Source organism: Clinocottus analis, unplaced genomic scaffold (genome assembly GCF_023055335.1).
Source record: "Clinocottus analis isolate CAN_PGR_092001 unplaced genomic scaffold, fCliAna1.0.p SCAF_13, whole genome shotgun sequence".
NCBI classification, from domain to species: domain Eukaryota; kingdom Metazoa; phylum Chordata; class Actinopteri; order Perciformes; family Cottidae; genus Clinocottus; species Clinocottus analis.
In genome coordinates, this window is record NW_027175854.1 from 17,970,610 (window position 1) to 17,985,725 (window position 15,116).

The 15,116-nt window shown below is 44.4% G+C and overlaps 1 protein-coding gene across 1 annotated transcript in view; it reads right to left on the reverse strand.

Annotated features, from left to right (window-relative positions):
• LOC137783565 (netrin receptor UNC5D-like) overlaps nucleotides 1-15,116 on the reverse strand; it is a 150,031-nt gene that overhangs the window by 30,258 nt on the left and 104,657 nt on the right. The window contains exons 3-5 of the mRNA XM_068573624.1: nucleotides 13,600-13,743; nucleotides 13,340-13,443; nucleotides 761-935 (exon numbers count right to left, since the gene is read on the reverse strand). Coding sequence (XP_068429725.1) covers nucleotides 761-935; nucleotides 13,340-13,443; nucleotides 13,600-13,743 — 423 coding nt within the window. The remainder of the gene's footprint in view (nucleotides 1-760; nucleotides 936-13,339; nucleotides 13,444-13,599; nucleotides 13,744-15,116) is intronic.

The window sequence follows — 15,116 nt, forward strand, 5'->3', positions numbered from 1 at the left end:
CTGAGGTGTCTTTAAAAAGATGATCAATGGTGTCATCCCTTCTGTCTATTCTTTCCACTGATTTGTTGCCTAAAATAATGCGGGACGACTGACTAATCAGCTCGTTTGCTGTCAAAGGAAGGGAAGAAATACCAGTATTCCACCATTGTGCATCTGTCAGAGGCTATTGGGAGTAGAAAACCTGTCCGCCTGTCTCGCCTTCATTAGCGTTATGGAGATGAGTGATTGATGGGCCTCAACAACGGCGTGTCAGAAAGAATTAGATGAATTCCTGCAGCAGCTAAATGTCCTGAAAGAAAAAAGAAAAGGAAATAACCGGATGACAGGTCAGTGAAAGGAGGACGGGAACACTCCAATTAAGGAGGTGATGCTATTATGACATTATAATGTCTCTGCAGAGCGCTCCGCGGGGCGCTTCATGAAGGCTGGAAGCACGTCTTGAAAATAAAATGAAATAAAAAAAGATTGTAAATATTGTCCCCGCGTCTTCTGGTTTTTACACATGAGAGATCACTCGCACATTAGCTGCTCATTAGGCCGTGAAAAAGGCTGCACGCCGCGGTGGAGCGGCGCTTTTTTAATATTAATGACTTCGGGGACTTCAGAGGGGCCAAATTGACAGCCGACTTCTGGAGTGAAAATTGATATTTGGATAGAGACGAGGAACCCGGTCGCCATTGTTGCTGCGAAAACCTGAAGAAAACCACGAAGACTTTTTGTTTTTGTTTGTGTTTTTGTTGCTCTGGGGACAGAATCTCACCGTACACCACCACGGCGGCGGTGGCGCTGCGCCTCTTGGCCACGATGTTGCTGGAGACGCAGGTGTAGTTCCCGGAATCGGACAGCCGGGCTTCGGAGACGACGAGGTTGTGGTCGCCTCTGGAATCGACGGAGCCTTTAGAGTTGAGGGGTTCTTCATTTTTCAGCCATTCCACCTGAAAGAAAAAGCGGCATTTTGCACACGTCACTCACGTGCTGTCACGCGTGGACATGAACACATCGGAGGAGGAGGAGCTTATGGCCACGCGTGTGGAGACGCATCACATCCACACGGGAGGAGGATGCAGGACGTAGGTCACGTCTTCTACTTTTCCTCCAATTTAGTGTCCGTGTAGGGAGTGAAAGTAATAAGGAATTACCAAATAAAGGACGCTCTGTTGATACTATTCTCCTCGCATGACTGGCGCTGTAAATTGCTCTTAATGTGCCGGTGGCTTGAGCTTTTCATCGAGGGAGACGAGCTGCGGCGCGAGGGAGCGGGGTTTGATTTATGGCGGTGTATTTGAGGATTAAAAACTCCGCCCCACTGGGAGCGCCGTGTGTTTGTACATGGGGTCGCACAAACACACACACGCGGACACACACTGCAGTGTGCGTGTGTGTGTGTGTGGAGAGTGTCTATTTGCCGGGGGAATAAACCAGCAGCCGACAAACTCAGAGATTGCTTTGCTCTTTCGAAACACCCCGGATAAAAAAAATTGAGCCGTGGAATCAATAAATCAGGAGTCATGTTGTCACAAACGTTTTTTTCTCCTTTTGACGGCCCGAGAAGTCTTTCATCATGTGCCTTTAATTTAACTCTTTTCATCATTTGGCTCCACGGCCTTCAAGACAAACAAACGGCGTCCTGGCGGGCCGCGTCGGTCGCTCCATCAGTCCACGGCCTTCATGGTCTTTGCCTTTCACTTTTTTTTCACACCTTAAATGTCTAATCAGCCCCGGTGTTGCCGTCCGTGCTGAGTGAAACTCGGCACAGCTGCTGCCATTAATCTACTCGGCAGTGTGTTTCCACCTGGCACGCAGGAAACATGCCGGATTAAATGTTGAAAATCAGAACTTTAAATGCAATTTAATGGATTCATGCAATCACATTGAAAACTTGTATTTTGCTTCACGCACAGACAAACTTCTATATCAATCTATCTATCCATTCATCCACTGTTCTATCTATCCATCTACTTATCCATCTACTTATCCATCCACTTATTCATCTATCTATCTATCTATCTATCTATCTATCTATCTATCTATCTATCTATCTATCTATCTATCTATCTATCTATCTATCTATCTATCTATCTATCTATCTATCTATCTATCTATCTATCTATCTATCTATCTATCTATCTATCCATCCATCCATCCATCCATCCATCCATCCATCCATCCATCCATCCATCCATCCATCCATCCATCCATCCATCCATCCATCTATCCATCTACCCATCCATCCATTTATCTATCCATCCGTCCATCTATCCATCCATCCATCCATCCACTTATCTATCCATCCATCCATCCATCCATCCATCCATCCATGAATCTATCCTTCTACCCATCTATCTATCCAACCATCCATCTATCCATCTATCCATCCATCTATCCATCTTCCCATCCATCCATCTATCTATCTATCTATCCATTCATCCATCTATCCATTCATCCATCCATCCGTCCATCTATCCATCCATCCATCCATCTAGAGGTCCTACAGTGGTGCACATCCAGAGTAAAGTCTGGTAACTGTTGTTCTGTGTTTCACTGTCTAGTATCTTGGAAGGAGGGAATTGACCTTGACAAGTAGGAGGTTTGTGCTTTATCACCTTCTCTGCAAACACTGCAGCCTCTTCCTCGAGAGGATGGGAGAGATGAGCTCTGTTGTTTTATTATTATTATAATATATATTTTTGCACCAGGGCCACATCATAAACCATCTGCGTAGTGTGTGTTTAGAAAGACTCTGCCTAAAAGGCGTCTCAGAGATTCGGCGTAAACGCTTTCTAAGAGCAGGTTTGACCCGATAATCCGGCCCCAGCAGCTCAGACTGCTTTGACTCATATCTTCCCTCTAAATTGAATTATAACTATTTGCTATTTCAACATGCAGCACACAGTGTTTTTACGATGTGAGAAAAAGGTCAAATTAATTAAACAGACATGAAGTTATTGGCCACCAACCGCTCGATAAGAGAACTTATTTAATTATGCAAGTTCAGAGCCGGGAGGTCAGCTGTGCCCACACGAGCATGGAGCACATGTTGCTATCTCTACTTTGCACATTATGTTCAAATTACTGGAAAGTACACTTTCATTCATTTCAGGAAAACGACTAAAAACAAATTGTTTTCCTCCAGGCGGCTTTAAACAACAAGTGAACAAGTGTTCCAGCGTCATGCTGAGAATTCCTTGTTTTGAAAATTAACCTCCAGCCCTTTGTTCTCTCCTGTATTCAGACGGGACGCATGTTTTTATAGAGCAGAGGAAATATTGCTCTTGACAGGTACCAAGACTTAACCATTGTGTTGTGTGAATTAAATATATTTAAACATTTAGTGGATAATATGTCACCTCAGGAAAGGAAAAGTAGAACTAAATGCATCGCCTGCAGCGAGGAACCCAGAGGCCGTTACATGATGAAGGTTTCTCTCAATGACAAATCTCATTTTCTATCACAATGGAGCAAGAAAACATAATGACTGGGATACATGCTCAGCTATACGGTCCATTTTTGCACCATTAATCAGTTATTAAAGTATTGTGGAGTCTTTTTCTTCATTTACAATGAGCTGCAAAGGCAATGTCATTGTGTGCGTTCATATTTTATGGTATGTGTGCAAGATGATGCTGGTGAAAAAAAGACCAGGGATAGTAGTTACAGTACAGTTAATGCAGTACTTTAGTGCACTTATTTTGAGATATCTGACAATAAAAACTGAGCATTATTATTTTATTTATGTACATTTTATTGCAGATGAGTTGGATTGTATTATAGATATTGTCGGTGTCGGGCTGTCCGCCCCCTGAAGGTAGATGTAAATTGTGGTAAAGAAACGCTTTCATCAAAGCTGCATTCTCAATATATATATATATATATATATATATATATATATATATATATATATATATATGATCCATCTGCTAGTACTTCCTCTGAGACCAGCCTGAATCCTCGCTTGTGGTTCTGTATCTCTCTGTAAACCTCGGCTCAAGCCCTGATGCCATATTGATGATAATAATTATCTCTGTGAGCCGCATCTGATGCAATATATGTCATCACGACACCAGGCGTCAAGAACAATTGAAACATTTATGACTTGATTTATGAATGGATGTACAATATCTATTTCATAAAGACAATAAAGGAACGGAGTCTGTTGTGGATCAGTTGCATCATGGGGCCCGTTCTGCTTCACAGGGTCAGAACCAGCAGTCAGGAAGCAGCTTTTCAGGGTGCAATGATATCGCCCCTTCATTTGCCGACTGTTACTAACATCTGGATATGTAACAGTATTGTTGGGCTAATATTGGTGCTTTCACAAAGTATTTCACAACATTAGATGTTTGGTAAACATCATCAGTAATGAGGAGATAATGACTCAGTCGGGATAGAGCAGCTACAACAGCTCCTCACGTTACTGAAATGTGACATTTCAAAACAGGAAAAGACAAAACTTGTGCCGCATTACGACATACTAAATAAAATTGTCATAGTCTCGTATCACAGTATCAATTCTGAATATATGGCCTGGTCTTAATTGCTACCACTGTAAGCTGTAAGAGATCAGAGACTGTTGTTTTCTAGCAGAAAAACAACTAAATAACAGCCAACAGGGTTTTTCTCACTACTTCCACATGTCAGCGTCAACACGGTGCAGAAAAACAACAACGAAGGAGCTTCAGCCCGGCGGCACGGGCATGTTGGTGCATGTTAGTGTGTTGGTGCATGTTAGTGTGTCGGTGCATGTTAGTGTGTTGGTGCATGTTAGTGTGTTGGGGCATGTTGGTGCATGTTAGTGTGTTGGTGCATGTTGGTGTGTTGGTGCATGTTAGTGTGTTGGTGCATGTTAGTGTGTTGGTGCATGTTAGTGTGTTGGTGCATGTTAGTGTGTTGGTGCATGTTAGTGTGTTGGTGCATGTTAGTGTGTTGGTGCATGTTAGTGTGTTGGTGTGTGTTGGTGCATGTTATTGTGTTGGTGCATGTTAGTGTGTTGGTGCATGTTAGTGTGTTGGTGCATGTTATTGTGTTGGTGCATGTTAGTGTGTTGGTGCATGTTAGTGTGTTGGTGCATGTTGGTGTGTTGGTGTGTGTTGGTGCATGTTAGTGTGTTGGTGCATGTTAGTGTGTTGGTGTGTGTTGGTGCATGTTAGTGTGTTGGTGCATGTTGGTGTGTTGGTGCATGTTAGTGTGTTGGTGCATGTTAGTGTGTCGGTGCATGTTGGTGCATGTTAGGTTGTTGGTGCATGTTAGTGTGTTGGTGCATGTTAGTGTGTTGGTGCATGTTGGTGTGTGTTGGTGTGTTGGTGCATGTTGGTGTGTGTTGGTGTGTTGGTGCATGTTGGTGTGTTGGTGCATGTTAGTGTGTTGGTGCATGTTAGTGTGTTGGTACATGTTAGTGTGTTGGTGCATGTTGGTGTGTTGGTGCATGTTGGTGTGTTGGTGCATGTTAGTGTGTTGGTGCATGTTAGTGTGTTGGTGCATGTTGGTGTGTTGGTGCATGTTATTGTGTTGGTGCATGTTAGTGTGTTGGTGCATGTTAGTGTGTTGGTGCATGTTGGTGTGTTGGTGCATGTTAGTGTGTTGGTGCATGTTAGTGTGTTGGTGCATGTTAGTGTGTTGGTGCATGTTATTGTGTTGGTGTGTGTTGGTGCATGTTAGTGTGTTGGTGCATGTTGGTGTGTTGGTGCATGTTAGTGTGTTGGTGTGTGTTGGTGCATGTTAGTGTGTTGGTGCATGTTGGTGTGTTGGTGCATGTTAGTGTGTTGGTGTGTGTTGGTGCATGTTGGTGTGTTGGTGCATGTTAGTGTGTTGCTGCATGTTAGTGTGTTGGTGTGTGTTGGTGCATGTTAGTGTGTTGGTGCATGTTAGTGTGTGTTGGTTCGTGTGGGTGTGTGTTGGTTCGTGTGGGTGCGTATGAACTGATGTTGACTTGTTAAATCATGTTAACTCATACGCAGCTCATATTACAGCTGATAACGCCGCCCCAACTGTTGTTGTTGTTTAGGCTGTTAACTCAGCTAGCTGCTGCCATGTTGAGAGCCGCGTGGAGTCAATCCCTCCATCACAGATGTTCCTGTATTCATACAGAGCTCATTTCAGTGATTGACAGCTCGCTCCTCATTAGCCACTAATGCCCTTTTTAAAAATGGGACATTCTGCATTTTCTGAACAATTTCTGAAAACATCTGATTTCTGCTAATTGCAATAATAATGTTAAAAAATCAGAGGGCAGCTGTGGTGTGAACTTCTGGGACTTTTGAGTCACTCGAGTGTGTTCAGTTACACAAACACACACTTTAAGTCTGCCAGAACCTTCCAACCACACTTAAAAAGATAACAACTTTCTATTCAATCCTTTTTAGGTGGTATCGATAACAAGTGAGCCGTGTTTGTGTGTTGAAGTATTGATTACTGCGTTATTGACCTGCCCTTCACTCAGGATCACTCGCTCTGCAAGAAGTGTGTGAGATGCTGTGTGTTGGGGACACTTTCATGTCCCTGTTCCCAATATCAGCTGTATTTTATGCATTCACAGGAGGGTGAAGGGCTTTTAAACTGCTTTATTACATTTTAGACACTCAAGTTTATGGAGAAATACTATTTTTGAATTGAATTTGTGGGAAAATAATGTGAACATGTGTCTAAAGAAGTGGAAAGCCCATTTTAAAAAGTAAAAGTCCTGCATTTAAACTAAAACTATAGGCATCAACATATCTCCAGTGTCATATCTTACATAAACTGTCCCGAAAAACATTCATATGGTGTCTCTACATGTTTTTTGATGTGGCGTCTTGATACTTATTTTTGATGCTTTAAAATTGTTCTAAAGTGTGTTAATTCAGTGAATGATGGTGAAATGATAAAGGCATTAGTCAAAGAGGAAGTGGAGGTGTAACTGACCACGTCACCGTCCCGCTCGTCTCTATGTGATCCTCGAATACACGCTAAGTCTCTTTGGTGATGAGGGCTCGTTTTCCGGGTCTCTTATCTCAGGGAATTCTTAGTAAGTAAATTAAAATAATCGTCTTGTACGCCGGTCCTTTTGATTTATCCGTCTCACCCTCCTTCACGCTGAGCCAGCGTTCGCTGCAGGAAGCGTACAGAAACCCAGAGTGAGATTTGCATTCGGCGTCGGTCCTGGAGTCTCCCCTTTGGGGTGAAGCGATAGCGAGATGCACATGCTGATGAGGCGGCAGGGACAGGACGGACTCAAATGAGCCCGATAAGCCGCCGCCTGGGGAGGGCGGGGAAACGGATTTGCTTAATTGGCAAATTTGTTCCACTTAGATAGCGGCAACCGGCGTTGAACTGTGCCACACCTGACCCAGCCGCCCAGGCCTCGCGGCGGCGCACCGGCGGCGAGGCGACACGGTGTCAAGGTCACCGCGTTGACGCTAACGGAAACCGATCCGCACCGTGTCCCAGGGAAAAGTTTCCGCTCTTAAGTTGCTGCTGGTTGAGCGACGGATCGTTTCCAGCCAGGAGAGAGAGAGCAAATGAAATAAATTCAAGATGTATTGGTCAGCAGGAGGTCCGGGGGACCTGCAGACGAGCATCTTTTATTTCCCTGAGAGCTCCGAGCCGTTTGAGGGGTTGAGATGAGACGACCGACCGATCCGAGTTCACGTGCCGAGTGCTATCATCTAAACAAACAAACAAACAGACAAGTGCAGCTGGAGCCGGTCCTCGCTGCATCGGGCCTAAACACTCAATTATTCAGAAAGCACATGCAACGCCCGACATTTACAATCATTTAAATGGGAAGTGAAAGCGACGTGAGGACGACCACAAAGCATGGCAGTAGGTTTTGTTCCATCTGATTTAATTAGGGTTGGGTTTCATTAACGGGCGCTCTTCCTCCTCCTCCTCCTCCTCTTCCCTCATGCTCCCTCTCTCCTCCCTCAGTCATGTGTGGCCTTTTTTCTTCTTCCTCAATGCAACAATGACTTTCACGAAACCACATTAAACAAATGAGCCCTCTGAATCTGACAGCAGCATATTCTGGAAGGCGGGGGTGGCTAAACCCTTGTTGTGTCCTTGGTTTATCTCTGGAAATGTTATGTTCATCACTGAATAATTACATTTTAAGTACTTCAAATGACTTTGGATGAGAGGCTTGATGATTAATTACACTTGGTATAGAATACTTGGGCGGTTAATGTGAGGCTAATGATTGTAAAACAGTTTTTTTCTAAAGTTATTGGAGTTTTTTTTAAAATTTTTATTCTCAACCACTAAACTTTTACACTTATAAAGGGCAGCCAACATTTCCCCTTTTCACCTCAACAGCTATTTGCTCACATGTTATCTTCAGTGAGCTTTATAATAGATGATTGACAGTTGTGAATAAAATAATCACCTTTTCTGCTTGTGCCAAACAACCCAAAATCACTGACTGATTAAATTTAAGGAGTGAAAATAGGCCGTGTTGTTACCTAAATGTGTTTTAATGAGGACGTTTCAAACTGTCCCTTCCTGATTGGTCGGGCTTTCAGCGACTGCACTTAATCAGTCTTTTAAACAAAATAAAAAAAATAAAAAAAGTTCTATAGCGACAACTGAGTTTGAAACGTGTCGTGTGCCATGTGAGGCTATAAAATCCTGAGTAATAAATTTAAAAAAATGCAATTTTCTATGACAGTTATGATCCCTGATGGTGGCCTAATTGTTTTCTTAGAGCAACATTAATTATGCAGTCATTATTACAGCCGTGATCTTTATCCTCCGGGGGTTTAGATTTCAGTGCAGACTTTTTATTGTTTTCTAGTCAAACTGAAGTCTGAAAGTTTTGCATGAAGACATAAACTATACAGGACAGGTCTATGGCTGTTATGCAAATGTTTCAACGAGGAATCTAACAGTTTCCTGTTAGATCCGCTTGTGGAAAAGGTGTTCAGGCCTGTGGGTGTTTATAGCTGCGAGACACTTTGTCAACTTCTGCTGCGTCATAATCGTCCACATCTTCCTCAAGTTGCTGCCAGATGTTTTATTATAAACGTCGTCAATGTGAGCTCTCAGTTAGTGATTTGACATCTGTCCCTGTACGGCCGTCAACCATCGGATGCCTCCAACGGGTTGAGTATGTTTTCCTGGAGGCTAGCAAGCTAAGCTAACGAGGCTAAAAGTAGCCGAGCTCACTCACGTTAGCATGGATTTCTAAAAGAGCGCTGCAGGAACGAGATTTTAATGTTATGCTCGACAAAATGAAACACGTTTCTAAATACTGTTACACGTCTTAAAAATGGCGGTTGTCAACAAATGGCTAAGAGAGACTATAAAACATATTCAAACCAAAAAACTAGACGACCTTCGGCTAAGTGGAGCTAACCGGGTGCTTCGCTTGGAGCTCTCAGTTAGTGATTTGACATCTGTCCTTATACAGCTGTCAACATTCGGATGCCCTCCAATGGGTTGAGTAAGTCTTCCTGGAGGCTAGCAAGCTAGGCTAACTAGGCTAAAAGTAGCCGAGCTCACTAACGTTAGCATTGATTTCCAAAAGAGCGCTGCAGGAACAAGATTGTAATGTTTCTAAATACTTTTACGCGTCTTAAAAAAAAGGCGGTTGTTAACAAATAGCTTAAAGAGACTATAAAACATCCAAAAACTAGTTGACCTTCGGCTAAGTGGTGCTAACAGTGTGGGCTTAGCTTGGAGCTTTTAACTCGTGGCGATTGTATTGACGCTTCAGAAGTCATACAAGTTAAATTGTGAAGAACGAAAGAGGGAATCAGTGCGATGCTAACTTACAGGTTGGCCTCGATGCTCTGCATATACAAAGATACTTTAAAAGGGAACATGTACTTTCTTTTGGCATCGACGCAAACTGATTATGAGATTATCGTGCTATGAACAGAGCCAATAATGTAACAGCCTCAACATCACAGTGCGCATAATCTGTTTTCTAAACGGGTCCCTGTCTATAAAAAGTGGAGCCAAGTGAAAAAGATTTGGCCTCCTCGACTCTCGTCACCAATAAACTGAAGCCGACTTAAGCTGTTTGAGTGTGATACGTTCTCTGTGGTCGGACTAACAGCGTGCGCAGATTATTGCCTCTATCGCTGCTGGGACAGATAATATGGCATTCTCTGATTTTCATTAACATCCTACACAGCAGCCCGACAAACTCCCGCGTGGCTTAGTTACAGCGAGATGCGGATAAAGTCGTCCCCCTCCTCCTCCTCCTCTTCCTCTTACTGTTAGTGTTGCTTGTGAGAACACGGACGGAGCGGCGGCATGAGGGGATTTCAAGCCGTAAAGTTGTCTGTACGGCGTTTATGTCTTGAAACGGCGTCCAAAGTCGGAGCTCATTTCCTCTGCATCAGGTCAACTCAGCCCTCATTGCAACCGCTAAAGTATTAATCTCCATCAGGCCTTTTCGTTTCAGATTGCAGGAAAATGAAATGAACTAAATAAACACGGCTCAGAATACGCACGCAGATCACGCCGCATCGTGACCTCGATTCCTTAAACTCACACTGCGGCTGAGCTGCAGCTTCGCTCGCTGAGCCAAATTTCACAGCGCCGGTAACAAGAAAGGCTTTTAACCTCTCAGCGGCGCCGAAAGTCAGGAGGAAAAAAAGAGAAGAGAACGGCCCCGACTTCTGATGTGAGTGGTGCGAGTCACACGAGAGGCCGCTGGATTCTGTCCCTGCATTATTTACAATTACCATTCTCTTTGTTAGCCGGTGGCATTAATGAATGCATGAGGAGTTGCCTATTTGATGACCACAATGCATGGGGGAGACTCGCGGTACACCGATGCTCCATTTGTGAGAGCTGAATCATTCATCACGCACACACACACACACACACACAGACACACACACAGTTGTGTGCTGCGGAGGGAGTCCATGGTCATCTTTAAGGAATCTTAAAAGCCATCGTATACTTTTCTTTCTGTTTTTTGGGTTGTTTTTTTCACATCAATGTGAAAATACAGAACGTACGATGCAGCCAGCCGGAGGACATGTGTGGGTTATATACACTTCAGCTGCATGTCCACACACTCGCACCGATTTTAATCCTGAAAAGAAGACGAGCAGCGTGTTTTCAGGTTGTGAAAGAAACGGACAGAAGTCCGAACTTGAGTCTTTGACTTTGTGCTCTGTGTGCAGAACACAATGCTCTCATGTGCCTCTGTGGTTTGTTTGATGTTCAGTGTATTTGTACAACCATTGAAAAGCATAAACGCTCAGTCAAAGTGTATTTTAAACCGAGCTGTGACGTCGTATTACACTTTACCTCGCTCTGCATTCTGCAGCAGGAAGGTAAGAAACACAATGTGTGTTACCTTTTTGTGCAAATGTGTTTATTCCATGCGTGAAGTTAAGATTAATGGCGAGAAAACAGGATTATGCGGACTGTCTCCCACAATCAGTTGGGATTAAGTGAGCTGGCTAAAACTCTGATAGGGTTTTTTTTTTCTTCTTTTGCATTTGATTTATTTCCCTGCAGAGCAATCTAGTAACTTCAAGGCCTTAGTTCTCTTCATGAAATAATGAAAGACAAAACAAAAAAACAGTCCTGTGTCCATGAAGACCACTTCAATGAGCAGAAACTGTACAGTTTGAGTGTGACGGACTAATGCAGCCGTGCGAGCGCCTGCAGAGTGACACGCAGTGATGGAAACACAAAACACCTCCACACTGCGGATTAATAATATTGTAATGCAGTCTTGCACTGAATCTTTCAGTGGATTGCTGAAATAACTCTTTGCAGACACAGTGACAGAAAGTTGTTGATTGGTGTTGAACTCAGTCTCATCGTCTCTGTGTTGAGGGAAGAGTGTGAATACAGCATTAGAAACACCTGTTTTATTGATAATAATCTTTAGTCTGTTCTATCGATTATTAAAGAAACACGTTCAGTACTGTCGCCCTGCAATAAAGCCCCAAAAATGCAAAAACCAAATAAAAAATGAATATTCTGAATGTAATTCTGTGAAACAATTTAACAATCTGTTTGTTAAAATCATAATTCAAGATCTAAAACACAATAAGCCTCTTAAATAAACTCCTTTTGCCTCTTAAATAAGCCCCTTTTTTCCCTTGAATAAGCCCCTTTTGCCATTTAAATAAGGCCCTTTTGTCCAAAAAATAAGCCCATTTTGCCCCTTAAATAAGCCCCTTTTGCTCCTTAAATAAGCCCCTTTTGTCCCTTAAATAAGCCCCTTTTGCACTTTAAATAAGCCCATTTTGTCGGTTAAATAAGCCCACTTTGCCCCTTAAATAAGCCCACCTTGCCCCTTAAATAAGCCCCTTTGCACCTTAAATAAGCCCATTTGTTCCTTAAATAGGCCCATTTTGCCCCTTTAATAAGCCTCTTTGTCCCTTAAATAAGCCCATTTTTCCCCTTAAATAAACCCCTTTTGCACCTTAAATAATCCCGTATCAGTTAAAGCAGATAAGAAGAAGAAGAAGAAGAAGAAGAAGAAGAAGAAGAAGAAGAAGAAGAAGAAGAAGAAGAAGAAGAATCTGCATAACTTCCTGCCCAGTAAACAGGCCCCACCCACCCGTCGCCTAAACTACTGTGCCGCTGACCCCTCGGGCGTTTTCTTATTTTCGTTAACAAACATGCGGACGTGAACAAAGCTTTAGCTATTAGCATCGCGAAACAAAGAACGCTAACTTGTTAGTCGGTGGATGTAAAGACCTGCCAGCCTTCTGGGGGCGTAATCGCAGGGTTTCTTTGAAATGCGCCGGTCGGGGCTGTCACTTTGTTTGCGAGCGGATCGCGCACTGTGCCTTTAAGTAAACGCAGAGCTCCAGATGCTCGGGCACGCCGGCTTTGATATTGACATATCTGCCTGCTGAGCCTTCACATGAAGGCGCGCGACATCAGAGCGAGGCACAACACACACACACACCACTCGACAGGACTGTCCGCCACAGCCTCATTTCATATTCATAGTACAAATTAAAATGGCTATGACAGGCTCTCCCTTTCAGACACACACCGAGGAGGAGGGAGAGGGGAACGCTAGTGGGAGTGAAATGAATACATGACATCTAAATAAGTCATCGCCGTGCAGCCTCTTTTACCAGAGAACATAGCAAACACGGCGATGCACACGGATGGGCAGATATTACTCCCAGTATATGAATAATCTCCCCTCTGGAACAGAGGGAGTCTGAGGAAATGAACAAACGGCATCTCCAGCTCATCAACCGCGGCTCGGCCTCGCTCTAAACTGAAGAGACGTGCAGATGCTGGAGAGCAACAGCGCGCCGTACCTTGAATACAGATTTACGCTGCGAGGGGGGAAAGAAGCCGGCGGGTGACGGCTCCTCTCCAGGCAACACGGGAGGAGATGTTACTGGTTTGAAGTGCGAGAAGCCCTCACCTCAGCCACGGGCACGCCCTCTGGGGGACGGCAGTGCAGCACGATCATGCCGTTCAGAGGCACCTCGGTGCCCTGGGGGTCCTGCTCAAAGTTCTTCCTCAGGTCTGGGGAAGAGAACAAACAACCAGCGTTAGAGAACAACCGTCGCAGCGGGAAGGAGGCGTGGCTTCCCCGCGAGAGACCTTGTTTCCCCCTCATTCAGTTTTGAGGGATGACCTTTTCGGGCACGGCGAGGTCATGCCGGCGTCAGAGCGACTTACAGGCGATGCGGACGGTCGCCTTGCGGCTCTTGGAGGTTCCCAGGTGGCTCCAGGCGACGCACAGGCACCAGTAGTCCTCCGGGCCGTGGAAGTCCTCCACCTGCTGCCGCGACACGTTGATCAGCACCTCGCGGATCTTCAGCCCTGCAAGACAAGACGTGACGCAGGAGTGAGTGATTGCTGGGATTGGCGTCGAACGAGGAGAGGATGAGGATGAGGAGAGGATGCAAAAGGTGGTTTCAAGGATGTTACTTGGACCACTGTTCAAACCGTCTGGTATAGCTGCATCTGGTTTGGATTCTCAGCGCTCACCACTTCATCGTGCATATTGATAACTACGTCATTAGCGGCCTTTTCGGTAAAGCCTCGTTACAACTTCAGCCTCGCCGAACAGATGGCGAGCGATGCCAAACGCCGGTTGGAGTAGAGATTGTTAGAGAGCTCTAATATCCTCTTCCATGTCTCTGTAAAACATAATCCATTTACACACAAGTGACGCTAAATGCCATCCAGTGGAGGCATTAAGTGAGAGGAGGAACACATCAGCCTGTTATTGTTTTAAGGGAGCGAGCGCTCGATTCTCTCTCCTCTGAAAATATCCAAAGAGCTATAATCTGAGCTAATAAAGAAGAGCAAAACAATGCAATTGAATGCTTAATCTGGACACAGATACTTTTAATGACGATGGATTCATACATTCCTGCAGCAGAACTGGGACTTCATGGTCTGTGTGTTGCAGCTCATCATGAGTTCGGCGTGAAAGGAGAGTTTATTCGAGGCGGCTGATGGGAATTTAAAAGCCTGGTATTTCAATTATGCCAGAATATGAACAAAAGATGACAGACTCGGACCATTAATGCATTGTAGGGGGGCTCCATGGGGCGCCGAGGTAATTGCAGCTTTCAATCAACACGCCGTCCTGAAACCTCAGTCAGACAACCTTAATTGAGGTGTTAATATATGCAGAAATGAATCCATACATCACGCAACGGACACATTTATGAAGCGTCTCTTAAGAACGCAAAGAGGGGGAACGAGAAGTCACGATAACAAACACCGACCTCTCAAAGGTAATTACGATATTCGCGTTTCCACCACAAAAACAACAGTTTATGTAAACTAATAAAAATGCAAACAACAGAGGAGCAAGCGGTGGAAGTGTTTACAGTTCAGACAAACAAACGCTCGCTGTCTCGTTCGCTGGAGTTCTTGTGATGAACGGTCCTCGTCTCCCCGCTGACAGCGACCTCGTGTTTTTCTGCGAGCTGCAGCAGAAGCGCTGGTTAGCATTAGAAGCATCTCAACGCTGTGGGACGCCGGCGGTGAAGTGGGCAGTAAACACAGGTTTGAGTCCCGTGAGGGGCGACGACACATTTATGTAAATACACTGACAGCCACGAAGGATTTTACCTTTTAAATAATCTGAATTTAAACAACAATACCATTTTGAACCCTTCCGTTGTGAAGGCAGTGAATCAATAAAGGTTGCTCTTTACACTGATTTGCAGCACAGCTAA